Source organism: Anguilla rostrata, chromosome 1, assembly GCF_018555375.3.
Source record: "Anguilla rostrata isolate EN2019 chromosome 1, ASM1855537v3, whole genome shotgun sequence".
Taxonomy (NCBI): domain Eukaryota; kingdom Metazoa; phylum Chordata; class Actinopteri; order Anguilliformes; family Anguillidae; genus Anguilla; species Anguilla rostrata.
In genome coordinates this window covers 10,605,256-10,628,329 of record NC_057933.1, presented here as the reverse complement: position 1 = coordinate 10,628,329, position 23,074 = coordinate 10,605,256, and the positions used below count along the sequence as shown (strand labels likewise).

The 23,074-nt window shown below is 40.5% G+C and overlaps 1 protein-coding gene and 1 long non-coding RNA gene across 9 annotated transcripts in view; one reads left to right on the top strand and one right to left on the bottom strand.

The window, feature by feature from the left end:
- cdin1 (CDAN1 interacting nuclease 1) overlaps positions 1-11,942 on the bottom strand; it is a 63,012-nt gene extending 51,070 nt beyond the window's left edge. For 2 of the 6 annotated variants that reach the window (XM_064321683.1, XM_064321675.1), the window contains exon 1: positions 11,256-11,940. In XM_064321683.1, the coding sequence (XP_064177753.1) occupies positions 11,256-11,356 (101 nt within the window). In that variant the 5' untranslated portion in view covers positions 11,357-11,940. Of the gene's footprint in view, positions 1-11,255 lie in introns of all 6 variants that reach the window. The other 4 variants (XM_064321657.1, XM_064321694.1, XM_064321649.1 and 1 more) reach the window with 3 other exon arrangements.
- Positions 11,943-12,840: 898 nt separating this feature from the next.
- LOC135247815 (uncharacterized) overlaps positions 12,841-23,074 on the top strand; it is a 46,627-nt gene continuing 36,393 nt past the window's right edge. Inside the window, exon 1 of one of the 3 annotated variants that reach the window (XR_010328310.1) lies at positions 12,841-13,076. This is a non-coding gene — a long non-coding RNA (uncharacterized LOC135247815). The remainder of the gene's footprint in view (positions 13,077-23,074) is intronic. The other 2 variants (XR_010328309.1, XR_010328308.1) reach the window with 2 other exon arrangements.

Genomic DNA, 23,074 nt, shown 5'->3' with positions numbered 1-23,074 from the left:
ACCTCGCACGAATAATTACAATGCTCAGAAAACTAGCAGGTTTAAAGGGACGTTTAAAAACAAGACATAATCATACAACAAATTTTTAAAGCAGTTTAACAGGGCAGAAAAGAGGTAGCTCCACAACTGGATACAATCCAAGGGGTTGTCATAGTTTTATAGGGTATGTCAAGGTTTTACACCACAGCAGTATCGTATAATGTCCTTTTCCATTGAATAGACATTAACAGTAAGTTATTGCGGGCTTTACATTAATGTATATTCAACCTGTACTCTCCAGGGTGCACTACGTTCAATTCATGCTAAAATATGGAGCAATGCACAGTGCCCTACAATGACAGTCTGATCTCCCAGTAGCTCAGGCAGTAGCATTACGGATGAAACATTTTCACTCGCGGTGCAGCCCCGCAGTAACACAGCTTTTCAGGCTTTTCGAGATAATGCGCGAACGAACTGAGACCACTCCCATCGCCGCCCATCTGCAAAGCCCATTTCAGCTCAATTCCAATACTGTTACCCTGTAACCATACTGCAAAATTATCATCATACAATTTAAAATTGCACACGCATCCACACGGATAATACAGGCTTATTTTGCTAGACTAAAGAACAGGGTGAAACGGATAACAGTGACATGATACACCAGTTTACCGCAACACCATGTTAATTTCATACAGGTATTACAAAAAATTCGACCGTCACTCATTTGACAATATTGCTTTATTTAAAAAAGAATAAAAAATAAAAAGAAGCGACAAAAAGGGAAATATTCCAGTTTCATCACCAGTCTTATCCGTTCCTTATCTTGGATCAAATTCCTTGCCTTCCAGGGACCAGTGAATTACAATACGTGCTACCTAAACTGACCTGGGCCCTGATTGGATCAGTAAATACTGGGCTGATAAAGGCATGTTATTTCACGCCCTGCTAAGTAAATAGAGGCCGCAGTCATCTCCCCCCTCCCGGCCCCCATCGCCCCCCTAAGGTTTAACAGGGCCTGATGAGGCTCGTGGGGTGAACACCGCGCCCCCGTTACTCCCGTGACATTGGCAAATAAAAAATAAGAGGGACGTCCCTGAGATTCGTCTGTCAGGGCGATCACATGGGCGTTAACCCTTTCGTTCTGCGTTACGGGAGAGCGAGATGACGGCCGACCGTGAACGCAGCCGCGTTCAAACTCGCGCCGTCCAAACGGGCAGGACGACCAGATCAATGAAAATACGGTTATGCTGAAGATGTGAGTTTGAACTACACCGAGATGATGGTCTTCCATCCCTACACATCCCATCACACACATCTTTAATTTTAAATGGGTGGAAGGTAAATATCCAAGTCTGAGTATAACACCCCTAGCCTGTTCCACCTTTAACCTCACTGCTAAACAGCGCCCCCTCTGGTTAACTGGATGTACGCGACAGCTGCACCAGCTGCAGGGTCTTCCACGGCCATCGTGGAATGTGATAAGACCAACCAGACGACTTCATGGGTTTCAAAGAAGAAAGTGTGCTTGTCCTAGGACAGCTGTATTTGCACAAGATTCTATCATAATAGGACAGGCCTACAGCTGCAAATGACCAAGTAAGGTTTTGGGAGAGAAACTGAGAAAATGGTGGCCAAAAATAAGCTGCCATTGCTGGTGCACGGTTGCGACATCAGCTAAGAGCATGAAGGAGTTCCGCTGGATGGACACACGGCTGTCATAACGCAGATATAACGACAACTATGAAAGATGATCAGAGGATTAAAACTCAAACAATGCACTGACCTGGATTACCAAAAGAGAAACCTGCACACACAAAAAAAAAAAGGTTTTCCTTTGAACAAATGTGGTACAGTAAATAGTGTAGTCAATAATGAACTCAGTGCATAGTGGTAAAAAACACTTTAGACCAACTTGTAAATTGCAAATGGCAGCACTGCCATATCACTGTGCTCTTATATTTTGTGAATGCCATTAGAAAAGTTTCCCCCCCTTGGGGACAATAAAAGTGTTCTGTTTTATTGTATTGTTTTGACACTACTGCCCTTTTAATTTAGTTTGCATACAGGAAATATGATTTTATTTTGCCAACCGAATGCATGACAAACAGTTATTTTCAGGCGCAAAGAGAACAGGATTTTAAATTACAGAAAGGCCAAACTGTCCAATAAATAGTACATACAACACTGAAAGAGTATTTCAAAAACTGAAAGCGTAATATGATCAGATAGCATCTCTAATTCAGTTAAAATCTACGCTTTTTAGAGATTCTTACGGGCTATTATTTTTTAAAATGTACTATTTACAAATAATTAATTATAAAAAATAGCAGTAATTTACCGAATGAAAGCCACCTGGCTAATGGCATGGGAATCATATGCTGCAGCAGTACTTAGCATTTGGAGGAGTTACATGCAGAAAGTGGTGCGTAACTAGGCTCTTCGGGGCATCGAGCTAACTGAGGCATATCAAATTTTTACTAATGACTTTGAAGGGGTTTCAAAGAATGAAGTTATAATGTCAGCGTTTTGATAGCAGCAGCGGCTTATCAGGGTCAGGATGAGCTAAAACAGGCACACTACCGTAATATTTCTAATACACAACGCTCGTCATTCGAAAACAGCAGTTCCAGCATTTAAGTTTAAAATTGTGTGTAAAAATTTTTTTTTTTAATTATTCATTAATTTTAAAAAACAATATGAAACAAGAAGTATTAGTCTTCTCCCAGAAGGAGAATAGTCTTGTTGCATTAACCAATTTAGCATTTCTGGTATCTTGACATGAAAAAAAAAAGAAAGAAATTTGCTGCACTCAATATAATTCGGTAAAATAGTAGACATATGCAAATCTGTCTAATTATACATGCTGATAAGAGAAGCCCAACATCTGTTTCCCCACCATATTCTAACAAACCAAAAAAAAAAAAACCCATAGGGTGCTTAATGTAGAATTTTAATATATTGTGACATTCCAAAAATAAACATGGACCTCTGAACTGCATAGTTACAATGAAATGCATGTTTTTCAAAAACATCTACACTCCGTTTTAATTTACCGTCAGGCCTTCCATTGAACAGGCAGGACGTGCATTCACTGGAAAACCGCTCCACATTTTCCCTCCACACACGACGACCGGAATCAAAGCCTTACCACATAAAGGAGAGCGCGCTTTCAGATGCTCACGAATTACAAATCGTCAACAAAAAGAGTGCCGCAATCCGCCCTTTTGTTTCCCCAATCTCGCAGGAGGCATGATAATTCCACCATAATGAACACTTTAACACTGACATTTCGGTGAAAGTCACAGGGATTATGTGGGCTACACACACGTCGGAGAAAGGCAAACATGTAATGCGGTTTCACACAATTCGGGGTACATCGTGAACACATTTAAATATAAATGCAACACAAACATTCAAAGTATCGGGAGAAATTGATTAGACGTTCAGCGGAAGATCAAAGCCCTCCTCGGTCCCCGACAGCAATGGCACCTGTCCTGTACTGTTAACCAGAATCTCTTGAAATGCCAATGTTTAGCCAGTGAATAAATGTGGTTTCAGCTTGTAAAATAAACAAAACTATCAAAAATGCCATTTGTTGAAGGCAATGCAAAAAAAATTTTTTTTTTAAATGTAGAAAAAAGAAAATGCTAAACTGACAAAATGACATTATCCTGCAGTACACTGTGACTGAGCAGACTTTGTACCCGCTGGCTAGGACTATTCCCGTGAGCAGCGCAATGAAACTTTTAGCAGGACACCCCCGCCTGCAGTCTGGCAGCACATCACTGACGGGCACAGACCAGGAGCGGCGTGCTGCGTCTACACGAGCGCGTGATATCACACAGAAAATACAGAGCGGAGAAAAGAGTTCCCTTCATCATTATAATCTTCTAAACCCGATTGTTTGAGCTCCTAAGTCACCGACCTTCTTCCAAAATGCTAAAAAAAAAAATGGTGGGATCGACGACATCTGTGACAAAAACCTCACTTTAATAATAATCCACAATGAGAGGTGTGGACGCTCGCCCCCCCAATCCTTGACAAAACACGTTACAGTTATTACGTCTCAAGTTGCTATTGATACATTATAACTATCGCTGCATCTGTGCAAACGTTCTGGAGGAAACACAAAAGGAGGCTTCAATTATCCGTCTCGGAAAACAAATGTCCCCTGGTCTGGCAGGGAAATGCATCGCGCTGACCGACCGCTTCCTCCCTGCAGCATGTCTGTGCTACTTGTTCCATTCTGGGCAATTTGTTCCATTCCCCTTCTGCAATTGATTCCAGTATGCAAACAGTTCCTCGGGCTACGAGCCCCGGCATTGCTGCTCCACTGTCCTGCTCTCTCTCCGACACACAGGCCATTTTCCTTCATTCATGTGGACTCATTCTTTTCTTTCAGTTTAGCGTTCTCTTCGCTAGCAAATGGATTTCAGTGTTGTTTCCTGTTGTCTGGGTAAGCGTTTGTTAAGCGTTAACCATGTTATAATTTCCTATTCCCCAAACGCTTTGCATGTAAAGGACCAGGGCACAGGTAGTGTGATGCTATATATTTTAACCATAAACCGCATTGAGTTCAGACCATAGTTGTTCACAATCAACAGCTGAGGTAATCTGAAATAGTCTTTTGCCAGTGTGTTGACAACACTAATTCTGCTGCAGCCACCATCTTGAAGCTTCTTAGAATCCTGAATAACATCTAAGGAGAGTATGGTGTCGTTTTCAATGCTGTAAGCATGGGTTTTCCATGATGTAAGCATGAGTTGAAAATCCCTAAACTCAATAGGAAAAATCACTCTATAGGAAACACTATTTTGATTTGGTTAGTAAAGTAGTTCATCAAAGTAGTTTACATCAGGTTTCCAGGTAATTATTCAGAAGTTGAGCCTAACGGAAGTTGCAAAGAGTCCCCCCCTCTCTGTCTCCCTCTTTGTCTCTCTCCCTCTGACCGCGGAAAGCGTTCCAGCTCTGCCGTTAGCCTCCCTGCATCCCAGACTGCACAGCACAGCGCAGCCGTTAGCTCGCTCGCCCGCCACTTCCACCCGCCAAGCCTGAGCTTCAGTTTGAGCCTCGAGCCGAGGAAGGGTGCTCACCAGGGACGGAAGGCGTCCGCACGAGCACGCCGCACAGGCCAAACGCAGGCCGCACGCAAGCCAGAGCGGACACCGGCTAGCGTCTGCGCGGGCTGCAGAGAGCTGCGGCCTGCGGTGCACCGCTTAAACCGCAGCATGCAGACGACAGCTGCGCTACAGCAGCAAAGAAGAGAGCTCTTTCAAAAGACCATTTTCACTGGAACATCTTCAGCCAAAGCTAGGACTGTATTTTCAATGGCAGCCTGAGCATTTGAGCTTTATTGACCATGTATGCATTTTTCACCGTAAATATATTCTGATTGATGTAGCATGTATTCAGTGAAGCCTTGTGTACTTCTTTTTTTTACTTCTCAGTAAAGGTTGCCATTACTGTCTGCCATACTTTTGAATGAGAGTGCCTTCATAACTAACAGAAGTGGTGGAATGGTTAGGTAAACACTGGAAGCTGTATTCTTTTGGTGCCATTTCAGCCCTGACAGTGTGTTCTTAAGACCTTTTAGATCGCCAATAAAATATTGGCCTTGGACAAAAGCCACTCCCTTCTCTCTGGGAGAAAGAAAAAGAAAAAAAAAAAAAAAAAGCTGCTTCCAGACCAGTCAAATTTCAGCACTTTGTCCGTTTGCCTCTGGATCCACATCTGGATGACAAAGCCAGCAGAACTGAATGGTTCTTTATGAGCCGTGAGAGGAAGAACATCTATGGATTACGAAACTAGCGTCGAAGCCGGACCGTCGGAAGTAAATCATTCAGCGCCGCGATGCGTGCGTGAACTGCTCTGTGACTCAACAGAAGGTGGAGAAATAACTGTTTTAAAGAGCCGTGCCAAGATAAAGGAACCTGCTAGCCATTCAACGCACTCTTTGGACAGATGTTTCTTAGCATGTCGGTTAACAAAGACGTAGCCTTTAAACCAATATGGTATTTTCATTAGGCATTAAAACACACACGTACAATAGAAAACAAAAATCCATAGCAAAAGACAACAAAGAAAGGCATGAACAAGCAGCAGAGCAGCACATTACAAGTCTAGCTGAAATAAAATGGACAACATTACTGTGATCACATCTAGCACAGTATCTAGCATACACCACAGTAACCTTTGCCAAGAACGTCCTTAACCTTCAACTGTGTGTGAGAACCTTGGTCTCAGTTCCTTTTAAACCCCACATGACCCTCACAATCATTAGGACTGCTTCCTTAGCAAACCATCACCACGGTCATCATCACCATAAAATCCACCTTTGTATTCTGCCCAGACATGTCCATATAGACTTGATGAATAAACAATTCTTTCACATGCCTGTAAATGGAATAATGCAAAGGCGTATTCCACAGTAATAATCTATTGTACGCTGGTGATGTGTTGAATGGGAAGCCACTATCCTGGTGATAGTACTTATTCGCCTATGGCCGAAATAGCCTCATCAATCCCACCGATATCTAGCCCAGCCTAACCCTAACCCTAACCCTAAATGCAACCAGTGACTTCAGATAACACATCCCAATATTTGAAATCAATGTACAGACAATTTGAACAAAATAAATGCCTTTTTTGGTAAACACCAGTTTTCGCCAATGTTTAGCAAATTATTTTATACAAGGTATTATTGTAGTTCTTTAGTTATTAATTTAGTCCTAAATGTAAGATGTAGCCTACTCTCCGTATATAGTATTTTTAGTAATATGTACGAAGTAAACTCAAGCACTTACATTCAAAGAGAAAACTCATCACCGGACAATTAGGTAAATAAAAATCTAATTTGCTTCCTTTCCTGTGTGAAATGAAGGCCGAACCCTTCTTCCCAGCATAAGCTCACCAAAGTTAGTTAACAGATAATACGGCATCCGTGGTTTAACTGCCATGTAATATGCAATAAGCACCAGAACCGCAATAAATAATCAATGAGCGGCCCTCCTCTTCATGCCCGGTTTGAATATTACCATTAAAAACAAAGTGTCTGCTGCCAACTCATCAGCATATCAATGGCACATGCCACAACAGCCCGGCTCTGGTTTACTCCACAGATCATGGTAGATAAACCCCAAATAACAGAGAAATTAACAAATGCTTGACATTTGCTCAACATCCATTATTCTGACACTTCTTCTGAATTTCAAAGGCATGAGCGCATGCTTAATCAACATTCATATTCCCCAGCGAGCTGCAGGCACCATATTGTACCCCGCCTCGACGCTGATGAAAACTGCACATTAGAGGCGTTTCAGAAACGCTCGGGGACCGTGCGCCGGGGACGCGGGGGCCCGGCCGCTCCCGCTTTTTCCTTTTAGTCGCGTCCAAAACAAAAGCATCTGCCGCGCCCACAGCCTCCCCCCCCACCCCCCACATCCCCTCCTCTGCTGCAGCCCTTCCCCAGCTCCGCTCAGGAGCCATATGCAAAATGAACCGAATGGCATTTTAAGGAGGGAGTAATCATTACATCCAAATTCATTCATAGGGTGCGCAAAAGGCCAAAGAGGCCTCTCCGGGGACAAAGGCCCGCCGGGGATTGGGTCCCCGCTGCAGCCGGGAGCCGGGCAGTCTCCGCCGAGCAGACAATTTCCAATTCTAATGTCCGAAGCCATGGGACTTGTGTCACATCCTCCCGCGCGGGCCGCCGCCATTCTGTTCCCCCCATTGTGGCGGGCGCAGACACTGGGCAGGACGCTAGCGCTAGGCAGGAGGGCGCGCCGCATTTGCATGTTATTCAATTGTGAAAGGGGCGAACGTGACAGCGCTGTGTCGAATTCTTTTCCCCGCAGAACGCCGCGGCTCCGGAGGAGAGGCATGGCTGACAGATGACTCCCCAACATCTGTGTTACGCGGCCGTTACAGATGAGGGGCCGCGCATCCCCCCCACCTGCCCCCCCTCCCCGTCACACGCCCAAATAAGGAGACCGACAGACATCTGATGGAAATTAGCTTTAAATTACCAATCAGAATTCTCCACACACCCTCACCCCAAAACCGAATTTATTCTTAAAAAACGATCCCCAAAAGAAACAGTTTGAGAACCCATGACATGCAAGGGGACAGCATTGTGAGTATTGATGGATGCGGTGTGTGCCAATTCCCCAATGGTTTCTTATTGAGTTAATTACTTTTTAAAGTGTGAAATTATTGGTCTTTGCCAACCTACTGCACAAACTATGTTTTTTAATAGCTTTTCTTTCTGTTAATATGCCTGCATAAGATTAGATAAAACAAACTGGATGGAGGTTTTACAAAAGACTCAGAGGACTGAATTCAAATATTTTCTTTCAAGTCAAAAACTTCCACAGAGGGCAATAAAGGTAATATTTCAATTGCAGACAATCTGGGGAGGATAAAGACACTGTAAAAAATGGAACAAATACAGAATGTGGCAGTTCTCAAATTAACTGATCATTGGACCAACATGCATAATGCCACATTAAAAGATGTTGGCTTCTCATGTTAGAATTGAGAGAGAAACTAAAGTCATTTTTAACCCATAGAAAAGGCCATTTTGTGAGTTTAATGCATATTTGAGCAGAACCCACACTTTTCCTTGGAGTACAGTGGTTGACCACAGCAACTCAAGTACCTGACATACAGTTGAATGGCAAAAACTACTTTACACCAAATTAGCAATGACAAACACACACACGCATCTTTAGGTCTGATACAAAACCAAAGGCCAAAAAAGGTGCATGTGCACTGTAAGGCTCAAAGATTACATGGACACAGACCCTAAAGGGGTAGAATTTCAGGGCCCCGTCCACTCCCCCACTCACAGCCAGTGGAGGCACAGGATGGCCAGCGAAACACTGTTGGAGAGGGGCGGTTTATATTGGGACTCTGCCTTTTCTTTCATTAAGTGCGCCGGGGCCCGCATTAAAGATGCGTTTGGGCCGGGGAGGAGGCTGGTGGACAGCACTGCTGTCCGTGACGGGGGAGGGAGATGGTAGGGGGGTTACTGATGAGCGGCTGTGGGCCCCGGCCTCCCAGCAGGACCCTGTTCAGGAGGCAGATGAAGGACAGCCGTACTTTTCCCCCGCCCGTGCGAGCGCCTCTCCCAAGTATTTACCCAATCGCAGGGCGGCCGCACGCGGGCGGGGGGGTGGGGGGGGCGAGGCCTCCCTGCCTCAGCGGATGCTAAGAGATGATGGATGGCCTAGTCAATACGTTATGTCTTGAGAGCCTGATTTCCTGCCATTCCAATCACTAACCCTCCAGAGCCCCCTCAGCTGATTGGACAAGCAGAATAATTTCGCAGGCTGTGAAAACACCACGGCCATGCCGTCTGTCAGACCTTCGACAAGATCCAGGATTAGATCTAACCTTACTGAGCCAGAGTACAATGAGGAAATGATATTAACAGCAAACTATACCAGAACACATCACCGCAGCTCATATGAATGATTCAAAATCATTGGTGTTGGTTGATAACAGTGAAACCATGTTAAATCTTGTTCCACAAAATATTGAAACAATGTGTTCAAACACAAAGGAGGAAATGTTTTTTTTTTTTTTAATTTTTATTCATGCTTTTGAGTCTGGAACACTAGGCCAACTGCCATCCCAAGCCAGAGGAAAAATATTAATAATCTACAGGAATACAGATTTCACTTTCTTGCAATTTAAAAAAAAGTGATCTTGAAGGTATTCATGAAGTGGTGATAATATTTAATACTAAATAAATCACAAACATGGAGAATTGCCCAGAAGATAAAACAGGAGATAAGATACAGTAACTGGGGAAGGGGTGTGTGTTCAGAGATGTGGCAGGGGGATAGCACAGCAATGCTTAGGGAAGACACGCTCAGCTGATAAGCTATGCTAGAAAAATGCTGACGCTAAGAAGAGCAAATGCTCAAGGTAGGCTCCTTCCCCCTGAGGAATACAGTACCTTATTCCAGCAGTGATTAGAGTACAATAGAAGCAGGAAGCTCCCGATTCAGGCCATGTTTTCAGTGACCTCCAAAGGAATAATGTCCTTGTGGCCTTTGGGGGATTACAGGTGTTACATCTAATAAAGCATGATATCGAGAAATAAAAAGAAATGGAAAGAGGACTAATAACCCGGCTGATATTCTTAAAACACACCCCCCATTGCATGCATCCATGAACAAAAAGATAAACAAATGGAGAAAGATCATCATATCCCGACCAATAGGTAAAACACAATTAGGGAGATTCAAAATTACCAGGCTCCTCGGCAGTACCAAAATGCAAAACAGGCCAATACTAAAAGAAAAAACAACCTATCCGCATTTAAAAACAGAATGACTACTTTTATCTCTCTTATTCTGCATCAGAATTTTTTTAACAGAAAGCATTTGAAACAGGCAATGTTTATAACAGATAGCCTACTGCATTCGGCCAAAAGCTTTTCAGTCAATCCCTGTGCTGGAGTGCTTCATGAAAGCATGTGTGCATAAGACTAAACACCTGCATAATTACACCTGCAACTTATAGGCCTAAATGGTGAAAGATAAGCTTTTCCAAACACATCCTCTGGTTGGTTTCTTGTGTATACTTTTTCTGCATCTCGGTGACTGAGAAAATATTGGCTATGACAAAACTGAAAAACAAACTTTAAAAAATTGCCATATCTGTTGGACTTGTTCCTGCATTTATTTTAAACCGGGGAACATAACGATTGGGACAACATTACATTTCCAGGAACTTCTCTCCACTGCTATCTCGCGGACAGTCATCCTCCTTTATGACATAATTTCGTATTTTGTAGGATTCCTGCTTTTGTCAGTTCCACAGTACTTAAATGACTCGCATACGTGACATTCTTCTCAAGAAGTTAAGGACTAGAACATGTTTTATTGAAGCATTTGTTTGTTTTTGCACAATGAATTAGTTTGCGGTGTCCACCAATGGGCGGGGGGTGGGGGGGGGGGGGGGGCAGGGTTCTGTAATCGATGGTATAACGGCGACTTGACACTTGAGGTGTGACGTTTGGTAAGGGACAATATCTAGCTTTTACTTTAGCGTGGCAGACCTATCGCCAGCTCTAGTTCACGTTGTCGCTGGTGGAAATTAGACAATAGCCAGAATCTACTTTTGACAGCATAGGTTTGCATTACGCTTTGCAAGCATGCATATTTAGTAGTGTGATATAAATGGAATAAAACATAATGTGCATCAATCTGTTCGAACGTTTCATACAGATTCCTAAAATAATTAAATTCAGAGCGGTACCTTACCTGGGAAATCTGTCCTTCAGCATTTTCATACACTGGCGTGTGGGTCTGAGTTGTTCCGTGAATTTTGCTATGGTTTTATATTCTGCTCGAGAAAGCTTCATTGTTATAACTACTTACTGAAATAATGTTTTAAATTGTACGATAAGTAAAGGCGTCACATCAAATAGCGTAACGCAGATAGTCAGGTGTAGGGAACAACCTGCTGCCAACGAGCTATAGCCAGGTTCGAATGGTTACCTTAGAAATGATCTCGAAATTAATCTGTCTACTTCATGACAGCTTGAGTTATATTCCTAGCAGAGCTTACTTTAAGCCATTCGATCATTCTTCCGCATCACTCAAGTTAAAACGCGTTCGTAAATGTAAAAGTTTCAATGCAGTTAGAAAGCCAGCTAGCTAACACTAAGAAAAACAGCTGCTTGCTGAGGACAGCACCAGCTGGCTAACGTTAGCTAACTAGCTAATCCTACTAAAATATCAAGCCAGGAACACTAGCTTGCGTTTATTAAAAAAATAAAACACCCCACTTTTAACTGATATATGATAAGTGTACGTCAACTTTAAATAGCTCACTATTTTTCCAAGTTAACCTCCAAACGACATGTTCACATTGAAGCTGCCAATGTCCTGCTGGAGAAAAAAGTTACTTCCTGAATGCTTCCCGCGGCCAAGTTGAATCATATACGTCAATAAGAGCGCACGTTTTATTGGTCTGAACTGCAGAATCTGAGTATGGTGGAAGTGGATAGGTGGATGAGCTGTTCTGTGCTCACACTTCATGGACCGTATCAACACCGTGGTCAGAAGTATGCATGCATGGCGCGAAATGGAAGAATAGGTAAAGTGTGAGTGCTAAAGAGCTGAGGTTGTGACAACAACAGTGAACAGACCATGCTTGAATTTTATCAACATTGTTGATAAGCGTGTCAGCCCTTCTCAAAACAAGGGCTTAATTCAAATTCACTGCTATATTACGATAAAATAAATGCGCAAAATAAGTTAGTGCTGGCTTTGATAACAGTTGTACAGCAGCAATTTCGTGCGTATAACACTTTAAACCTAAGGTATGCGTATGCAGAATATAACTAGCTTCGTGGAGCCTGTCTTTCCATTGCTTTTCGAGAGATGTATCAGCAGTGATGACACGTTCATTCGAGTGTGGCTCAGCAAGGTATTTGTGGTAGCTATACATTTTCGGGTCTTGCTACACCACTTCTGCATTTATTTAACCGTTACCAAGCACCGTAGAGATTTACAGACGCGATTGGACGTACAGTCCTACAATACATCACCTTGAACCTACAACCTGCAATGAACCTATTGCTAACTGTCAAACTGGTTACACAGCTGGTGACGGAGTGTTAACATATATCACGTAGCTAGTGCACGTCCACATACATATACAAATATATTAAATAAAATATGAAATAAAAATATTTTGTGGAACTTGTAGACAGCGTTGTTGTAACAATATGAAATGGAAAGCTAATTTAGTGACAAGAAATTGGGAGGCGCTAGCTAAATAAATGTTTCATTGAGTGCAGAATTTTTCTGGCGTTTAGAACATTTAAACTGGCTAATAATGTAGCACAATGTGATGTCAGCTGTGAAAACACGTGATGCAATCACACAATATGGCCTTTGCAGCTTATTTTTTACACGCCGGAAGCTGTCTTGTGTCATTGAATTTTTAAAAAAGCCTATCATGGTCTGGCAAGAAAGATAATTTTAATTTTAATTTTGCAGAATAAAAAGTTGTGAACGAATATCTAAGGCAGAAGGCTTCATGCTCAACAACAAGGATCCACATCTGTCAAACCGGTAAGAGCAAAGCAATTCTTAAGACACTATTTACACACTTACTGCAAGAGCGGCACATGGGCATTATTTCTTGGCATTGTCGGACATCAGCAGCCACCCCACCGCCCCCTTAATCCTCTTTTGCCGCTAAAAGATGATTTAAGGGGACTGGGAACGGAAGCAGTGAGCCCTGGATGGCATTGCAGACATTACGGCAAAGTGGTTTCTTTTAGCTTTCTGACATCAAGCCTAGTGCCTTCTCCAGTTGCTAAACCCACACAACAGGAATGTGAGAGGAGTCACCATATGGATCAGATTAGCAATCTTCACTCTTTCAAAAAGGGTATTTGGATTATTATAGGTCCAGGTGCACTTTGCCGCAGATCTTGGCTCTTGAGAAAGTGTAACAGGTTTGGTACAGTGACATGGCATTATTTTTTTTAATATGTTATGGCAATTTACCTTCATCTCAGCTCTTGAAAGTTTGGCATGTTTATGCTCTAAGAACCCACGGCTGGAGGATTTTAATGGATTTTCAGATAAGGATACTGTAGACAGTCCTAATAAACCTTATAGAAGCAGAGGAGTTTAAGGCTAGTACATAATTGAAGATGTCCTGAGGGAATTTGCTTTTTTACAGTATCACGATCAAACAGTGAAATATGTTTGTTAACCTTTGTAGAGTGAGATTGCGAGCTAAATGTATGCAAGCACACTGCACTGCTTACTGATCATCCACGTTAATGTTATACTGTCAATATTTAGCTTTATTTTACTGAAGTGTAGTGTATTAGGTGTGAAGATTTCTTAAGCAGTCTTATAAATACAGTATTTTGATGTTTCGCAGCACATTTACATAATCAATTTTATTTTCATTTAAAAAATTTTAATCAAATGAAAAAAAAGTCAGTAATGTTGTTAACTAAACAGCATTTTAAGTGTTTACTGTTTTCTCTCCCAAGGCTAGTTTGTCATAAAACCCCACTTCAGATCAATAATGAATACTATGGTGCTGTTGTATAATTACTCTGTGGCAAGTGTTAAGACTGTCAGCAGTAATAGTTATGTTTCCCAAACAGACTATGTTTTTCAGAAGCATCCTGTAACTGAAATACGGGAAAGCTGTTAAGAACAAAATTTGAATTGAAGCTTATGTCACAGTGGTCTTGGTTAAAAACATTGGGTTTGATCTTTTAGTTCAAACCATCATTTTAACTGGTAATCTGACAACACACGTATGTTTTCAACACATACACACAGTATAAAAAATGCAGTTTTGATATTACAACAAACATTTATTTAAGCTAAGGAATGCATTTCATAAGAAACTAAAGCACGAAACAGTACATTTTAAACAAAAAGGACAAAAAGTTGTGAGTGAATGAATAGTCTGATTAATAATAAATTATCTGTGAATTGAGCCACTTGAATTGCTCTGAAGCTTGCAATACAATCCAAAGCAACCAGTGGTCTGTTTACAGTAAAGAACTGATTCAGTTGTACAGTCTCAAGAGGCTAAGTCCATTACTACAGTTTCAGGACAGATCCAAGTTGGCAGAATCCACCATTTAAAGAGATGACTCCTTAAGGTCTGTGTATATCTAGTCAACTATGAGCAATGACACCGTTGACTCAGGAAATCAGGCCCGTGTGACATGCCAGTTGATCCTGAATGAGTGTAGTCCGGAGAGTTCTCCGCGGCCAGCGGTGTGCAACTCGAGCATCGTTTGAGTTTCCTTGTGAAGTAAACAGACAGAAGAGGCACAAGCCGCAGTGTCAAAATTCATTGTCCAGGAATGCAGGAAAGCAAATGTAAACTATTCTAAATCAATCAACGCAAATATGCTGTACATGCACAGACACTCAAATAGAGACTCGAGCAGCTGGTTAGCATCATATTTAAATATACTCTCCTTTTGTAAATTAAACCTTATTTTAAACAATGTACTTTTAAACTTATTCCAGATAGATTTTTTTTGAACGACAAAAGCTCTATAGTTGCTTCCCTGCTGTAGTCATTTCTGTGCATATGTGTTTTGTGTAATTTTGTGTAGAGTGTAATGCTAGTTTGACCGAACATTTGTATTTACACTGGAGTCAGCGGAATGACTCAAAAAAGCAGCTTCCAAAAATTGTATTTGTTCTTCTCTGTTGGAGGTGCAGAGGCTTTTAGATGGTCATGCCAGTGAAGCTACTGGGTGATGGGTACTGGGTACTTCTGCTCACTTTGTATCTGATGGGCCCGGGGATCAATATAAGTGATCCTTTGCCTTCAAGCCTTGGATGAGAGGGCCAGACAGATGGGCAGCAGAAACACAGCCTACAGGCAGGGGTGTAGGAAGGGGTGAGGTTTTTGTATATATACTTAGAAATCATTTACATGCGCTGCTTAATTCTAGTGCCTCTGCAATGTTGTATCACCCTTACCCTCCCTACACTCATAGATACCACATTACCTATAAACCAAAATATAATGCAAATCTAAGATGGCCTAAAATCTAAAGAAATTTTCCAAATGGATGTGGTGAAATTTTGGGTGGCAGAGATCTTGGCGATGTTATGGGGTTGCTTAGCAATAGCAGGGATACCAGCAAGGATGCTATTGCTCCCGTCCAGTTGTAAATCCAGTAAGATCTGGATCAGTTGGTGGAACGTAACATGCACATTATATGCAAATTGGACTTGAAGAACTGCTGGTCAGCACCATAGTGTTCTAGGAAAAGTTCTAGGAGAGTATTGAGTTATACCAAGTGTGCAGAATGGTATGGATCAGCTTTTGTTTTCCCAGAGTCAAGTAAAGTTCTGGACTGGAATGTGGAAAGGCTGGTAGGGATCATGGTTTGTGAAGCAGTGTGTGCAGTGATGTGTACATTATACAGTGAAAGGGTGATATCAGGTTTTGTGAAGCAGTGTGAGTTAATCGATATTGAAGGGTGTTACTGGGAATTGTGAAGCAGTGTGGTTTAATCAGTATTGAACGGTGGGATCGGGGTTTGTGAAGCAGTGTGCTTTAATATGTATTAACGGTTGTGATCGGGGTATTTGAAGCAGCGTGGTTTAATATGTATTAAAGGTTGGGATCGGGGTATGTGTAGCAGCATGGTTTAATATGTATTAAAGGTTGGGATCGGGGTATGTGTAGCAGCATGGTTTAATATGTATTAAAGGTTGGGGTCGGGGTATGTGAAGCAGTGTGCTTTAGTATGTATTCAAAGGATGAGGCTGTGGTTTGTGAATCACTGTGCTTTAATATGTATTAAAGGTTGGGATCGGGGTTTGTGAATCACTGTGCTTTAATATGTATTAAAGGTTGGGATCGGGGTTTGTGAAGCAGCGTGACTTAATCGGTTTTAAAGGGTGGGATCCCAGGCTGTGAAGTGAAGTGCCTTAACGCACTGTGTAAACAAGGCAGCAATACATATTGTGCTGTTAACCAGCTGTGAAGCCTACACACAGTGGGAGATGAATTTACAAAGGATCTCTCCCTCTGATACTGGAGAGAGGCTACACTGATCTCTGTTCCAGTGCTCTCAGCACTCCATTGTAGTTCTAAGTACTACAATACTAATGGCATTTCTTTCCTTTCTTGCCCTGCGTAGATTTGCATTTTATTTTTGGCTCATAACTACCGTGGCTACTATCCCTGTGTAGAGAGAAGTGCATATGCAGTACAATTAAGCAGTAAATGAAAATGATTTTCAAGTGATATATAATGACAGAAATGTGTGAAGAAACATAAAGAAAGAGCTTTATGAATAATTCATCATGTTCAGATATGAACTCACGGTATCTTCCTTCCTTTAGTTTATCTTCAGGTAAAAGATTTGTATGTGGACAGTACAGTGTATGTGCATTTTGTGCAGTCTGGTTCATACACAAGATTCTAGTTTATTTGTCATTGAATATATTTAGCCTGTCTAAATTAGATTTTTTTTAATAATTGGAAAATATGTATTAGTGTATTTCTTTTTTTTTTGTCTGGTCATTTGTGTGTGCGTTATTGAATTTTTTATTTGATTGGATGCATAGGCATCTGGTTAACGCTATAAAATTTGATTGTATGCATAAGCATCTGGTTAACGCTATAAAATGTGTGTTTTTAAGAGAACTCTATAAATTCCCCAGGTCATGTCTGGGTTCTGCTTCACAACTGTATCATTTTATGTGGAGAGAGGCTATTGTCTAAGGGATGTACATACAGTAGGGAAACAGCAGTGGACCCAGCCACGTTTCAGATGGGCTTTTGTGACACATCCCTTATTTGCAGTTGATCACACAGTCCCCTCCTCCCCCATACATTGAACTATTCTCTCTCCCTTAATATTAATCACCTTGTAGTAAGAACGTATTATGACAAATGGCACGAACCAGTTTTGCTCTGGATTAAAAAAAAAAGAAAAAGAAATGTACTGCAAGTGTCATAACTGTTTTACAGGACAGAACGATTTTCTGGGAGTCAGGGACTCCTGCCTTGAGAATCCGTATCTTATTGTGAAGCAGGTCATAACCAGGAAATGCCTGCACTGGTGTTAGCAGGGTATCAGATTCTTACTTTTGGAAACGTCTCACTGGGAGCATGGCTGCCCTGCAAATCCTGCATCCATATTTTACCAGGGGAAGACAAGACACATGTGTTTTGCCAAAGCTTTTAAAGCTGTTTCTTTCATTTATTTTATTAGCCTTTAATGAATGTAATTAGAAGGCAAGTAATTAAATGCAATTGTGCTCAGTATGTTTTCCCTGTTGTAAATTGCCCTAAACAACGTGCATGGTGCGAACAAATTTACGGGATTAATAGGGGATAGATAATGTTTTTGGATTGTATTTCACACTAAACGGCTGCACGGAGAAACAAAGACTGTGGCACAACCTCATTAATCTTAGTCAACTGGCAGCACTCGTGCGATTTGCATGACTGAGGCGGTGGCACATGATGCAGCTAGGCCGGGTTCTGGATCCCTCCTGCATCTCCTCCTGTTAGCATCGCGTCAATCACGGATAACCTGGTAATACCCTCTCCGTGAAAAGGACGGGGCTCCCCCACACACAGATCTCAGATTTCAGCTTAGCGCTAATTACGCCGCTGTAAACATGTTTTTTCCTCTCTTTTTATTAAACGTGTATAATATTATGTTGCTGTGCTTTGTTCTTGTTTTTTTTTTTTTTTTTTAAATAAGCATAAATATCTATGGTTTTATTTTTTTTACGTTTTGGAATAGTGTTACCACAGAGACTGCTGTGCATTCTAGTATCAGCCCAGAATGCAGCTAGCATTTAATGATATTCCAATGGTTTATAGGTGTTTCTTGTCATGTGTAAAGAACAGGGCAAATAATCTGTGAGAGAATTATATTGGCCATTGGATATTTTAAAAAATCAATAAAAATAAGTATGGCCTGTGCTGTTGGGCTGTAAGGGGGAAGGGGATGCCAGAGGAAATTCATTTTACCCAGTCTTGGAGTGCACTTATTTTTGAGTCCACATATTTTTTGTGGAAAATGGGAGGCAGCGTACTCCACCAGCACAAACAAGGTTAAGCTGAAAATAATTCAGAGTTCAGCAGCGATGCATTTAAGTTAAAACAGGATAAAAATGCACGGAGCCCGCAATGAACTCTAATTATTCAGTTATTAACTTTTAAAAGAACATTTTTAATGGCTTTTTAATTCCATAAATCTGTGTAATGTTTCAGTGAGAGGAGACCATTTACAAATGAGCAAACGCATTCAGTGGCTGAGCTGCCTTGCTTCTGTATCCACGGCGCACGCTGTTTTCCCCTCTCCATTCCCAATATCCTGGAGGCATTTTTCTCATTATCAAATATTGTTTGATGTCTTTGTTTCTTGATGATTAACCGTGGTCACCAAACATCGGCCCGGATTGTTTAAAATTTAATTTTCATCTCTGAAGTGCTCGGAGTGTGTCTGACTGGGCGACCCACATATTTTATGTATGCTATTTCTCATGCTAAAATGCAGGAGGATTCACGGCGCTCAAACTGCGAAGATTCTCTGAACAAGCCTGTCAGTTGTCCCAAATCATTATTATGCATGTGTATGTAAATATTGTGGAGCAGAATCATTTATGACAATTTTGCTGAAAATTAAATATTGTAGCAAAAGTTACCTTTTGACTGACTTCAGCCCAGTGCAAATCTAAAATAATAGAAAATGTTTTCCTCTTATGAATAGCACATTATTTGTTATAGTAAACAAGGGCTTGTGATACTTAATTACGGAAATAATTGATTGCATTTAAGTATAGTACATGTCATGCCTTGTTGGTATTTAAATGTGCTCCCTAATCTCTAGCATTTCTGTTCTAGTTGTACATTTAAATGTACACATGGAATGACAAGCTGAAGAAGCAAGAGTTCTTTTTCTTTCTTTTCATTTTTTTTCTTCGAAAAGCAAGATAAGATTTATGGTCTTACTGATAATGCAAGCAAACAAATTGAGAAACAACACTGAAATAATGCTACAACGTCAAAATCGTATTGAGCCTGTGATATATCTCAGTATCTCGGTTCAATAGCAGCCATAGTATCTGTCTAATGACATTATCTTTTGAGGTTGGGAGGAAAGAAAAAAGGACAGAAATGAACAGCACCATTGTCTGAAGTCTTATTTAAACAAATGGTGTGAGTGAGGGGAGAGATGGCTTGGTGAATGAAAGGTTATACTTTGACCCATGTGTTTGTATTGTCAATAACTGGAGAAGGCTGTCAAGAAAGAGGAAAGATAAAGGTCAATAACTATGACAAATATGTTTGTGTTTGTACACTCTTACTGATAGCACTGTCGTGTCACTGGCTCAATTTCACACCCCACAACAATAATAGAAATATTCCATTGGAAATACAAATGCAGTTATTTAACTGACATATTTAAATGGAACCTATGTACATTTATAGCAACAAGAAAATGAACCAGACTGAAAATGTTTAATATTAATAGTTATTTAATACTATAAATTTTATGTACTTTATTTATTAATTTATTTTCTAATACATAGGATTGTTTAAATGAGTCCTTAGTCTAGGATGTAGCATGGATTATACATCTTACAAATCTCTACAAAGTGCCCTTTTTTAGTCTGTCTTAAGCAAGAGCCATTTACTGTATTGTTCTATAATAGGAATCAAATATTATCAAATCTATCAACAATGTTATACCATTATTTTAATAATCTTTTAAAATAAAACAGTCATGATTACAGTTTTGTAAGACCAGGTAGTGCAGACAATAATTCTGCAGTCAGAGTTCATCACATGTCGTAATTATATGCCGCTTACATTTGTTCATTTTTATTAATGACCAGCAATGTATGCATTTCTTAGCCTGATTTCTCTTCCGCGGTGAGGCAAACAGCCTTTCATGGTGCAAATCCGTAAGGCTTCATTTATCTATAATTGTATTATTAGTGTACAAGAGCCCCTGTTTTTCCTACCTTTTTAGTACATCTTTTGTGGTCTCGAGTGCCATAAATGTGCAATTAAAAGGCTTTACTAATTCATGAGAATCATTGCGAAACCAACACAGGGCATAACTGTGGACGTCAACCCTGCATATTGTTGTGGTTTAATTGCTGGTGTAGCAGGCATGTTTAGTGTATGTGCTCGGTTGCTATAGTGACACAGAAACACTGGGTCTTTCTTGACAGTTTTATCTACTGTTGAGGTAAAAGGAGGTGTTAACTCTCATGGTTAACCCAGATACCGGGGAACTTTCATTTTCAAAAACGTACAAAATTGATTTGAAAGAAAATGCCTTTTCTGGCACATTTATTTTTTTGTTTTTATTTATTTATTTTTACATTTTATTAAACAGAGAGGGGAATATGATATTTCATAATTCATCATATTTATTTATGTGTCCCTACAGCAAAAGAGGGACTGCTCTTGTTTTTCTTTTTTCTCTTGGTGTATTGCTTTCTGAAGATTTTTTTATGGGTGCATTAAAATAAATTACATTTATCTGTAAATCTGATGGGAAATACATTTTGGTTTGTATTACGCTAGCATCTTTTAAAAAGTGATAGGTGTATAAAGTTGTGCTTCAGAAATGACAGATCAACAATATTTCAATCACATTTACAATATAGCTTTTTCAGAGTACAGTATAGAAAGCGCCGAGAAGCCATTTTCAGAAGAATAGAGGACAGAGAAAAATGATCCCAGTTTGCAAAAGCTTATTTGGATATTGTTGTGATCAGGCAAATAACGTAAAGTATACTTTAACGGGATGTGTTAATTCCATTGGGGAAACTATTTTTTCTCCTTCTGTTTGTTGGCCATATTACTTGCGGTTTACATTTCATACGATTATGTTAATGTCAGGCTGTTTCTCTGCATTACGAGCAAATGCATTGTCAAGATCTTTTGTAAAGCAGTCAAGTAGCTATTTTGGAATTCTTTTATTATTTGAGAACGCAACAAAGAAAGTCTTTTGTTCGCAGTTGTGAAGCGCACAACTCTGGTTTGTGACTTACTGCTGTCCCCTAGTGGCCATTGCCTTTCTCTCTCTCGCTCTCTCTCTCTCCGTCAGCACGTTGGTTCACTGCTCCAGTTAACCTGGTTTTCTGTCTGCCTTCTCCATCTTATCATAGGCAAACATTTAAGCACTTATTTGTCATATTGTCTGTCAGAGGCCTCTAAAGTTCCAATTATACATTTCTGTTTCCACTGTGTTTTCCTTTCAAGGGGAACTCTCGCAGTGTAAACAAAAACAGGAACGCCAATGTTTTGTCCTCATTGTGTGGCTTAACTCATGTCAATAAGGCATTGTTCCCCAGAGTGCCACACCAAAAGCGCTCAGAGAATGTTATCAGACCTGTGGAATAGGGTGTGCTGATAATTGTGTAAAAATCTAAGTATAATTATTTGGGTAAAGTCAGACGAAAGTGTACAAAGATCAGCTTGGAGACCCACCCAGTGTTCACTCTGTCTTGTTGAACATTTCAGAAATGTATTTTTGAAAAAGCTATATTGATTGTAGCTATATATATATATATATATATATTAAAAAACTAAATTTTCTTTATGTTCCAATTATGCAAATAAATGAATGTAAATAAATCTCTGCTCGTATTATGTATTTGAAGAACTAAAAAAAGAAAATCTTAACACTATGACGAGGCTGCACTTTGGGGTGTTTTACTGCTTTCTTAATTCTCAGAAGTGGATCACCTGCAGGTAAACAACAGCCTTTTTCTTTTCGTCTCCTGTTCTACTTGGTCACCGCTACGGTCTCTAATTGTTATGATTACCTGGGATTCGAGGAAATAAACGGAGTTAAAGGGCTAGTCTCCACTGACACGGTGGAGAGGAGAAGTCAAGCCCTTCATGTCAGATTACCAATTATATAGTGCACAGAGGACGAGACTGTGGTCTCTGACGTGCTGTGCCCCACAGGGACCTGCACAAATGAAAAAATAACACGTTTATTTATTAGGTCTTAATCTTCCTATCAATACTCATTCTCTGATTTCATTCTTAAGCTGCTATTCAATGTCCTATTAGTATTTGCCTTTAAGGACTGTACTTTATGAAGCAAAAACAGTATGTTCTTTTAGTAAATGTTCACCCTAAATGTGAGACAGCTCAGTCATAGCCATAATACAGCAGATTGAGCCATTGAAGATTAACTGTATTATTTTGGAGTGTATTTTTGGTTCTTTATTACTCATGTGAGAGTGTACCATATTTTCTTTGTGTAGAAACGCATTAAGTCACATTTGACTCCAAAAGAGATGTATAGTTTCATTTTTGTTGGTAAAAGCAGATACTTAGCTTTTATAACCTTTACATGATATGGTGTATTTCTTTTTTGTTGTTGTTGTTTAGTAATACACTCTTTCAAGAACTTGAATATTTATTTTTAACCCACTTCTCCTGGGGTGAAAGTGGCACAGAGAATCTCGTTCTGTAATCAGGGTGATTTATGAACTTATGAATACGCACACTTTGTGAACATTTCCCGCCCTGTGCGGAGTCGTGCCTACGTGACAGTCTGTTCGTC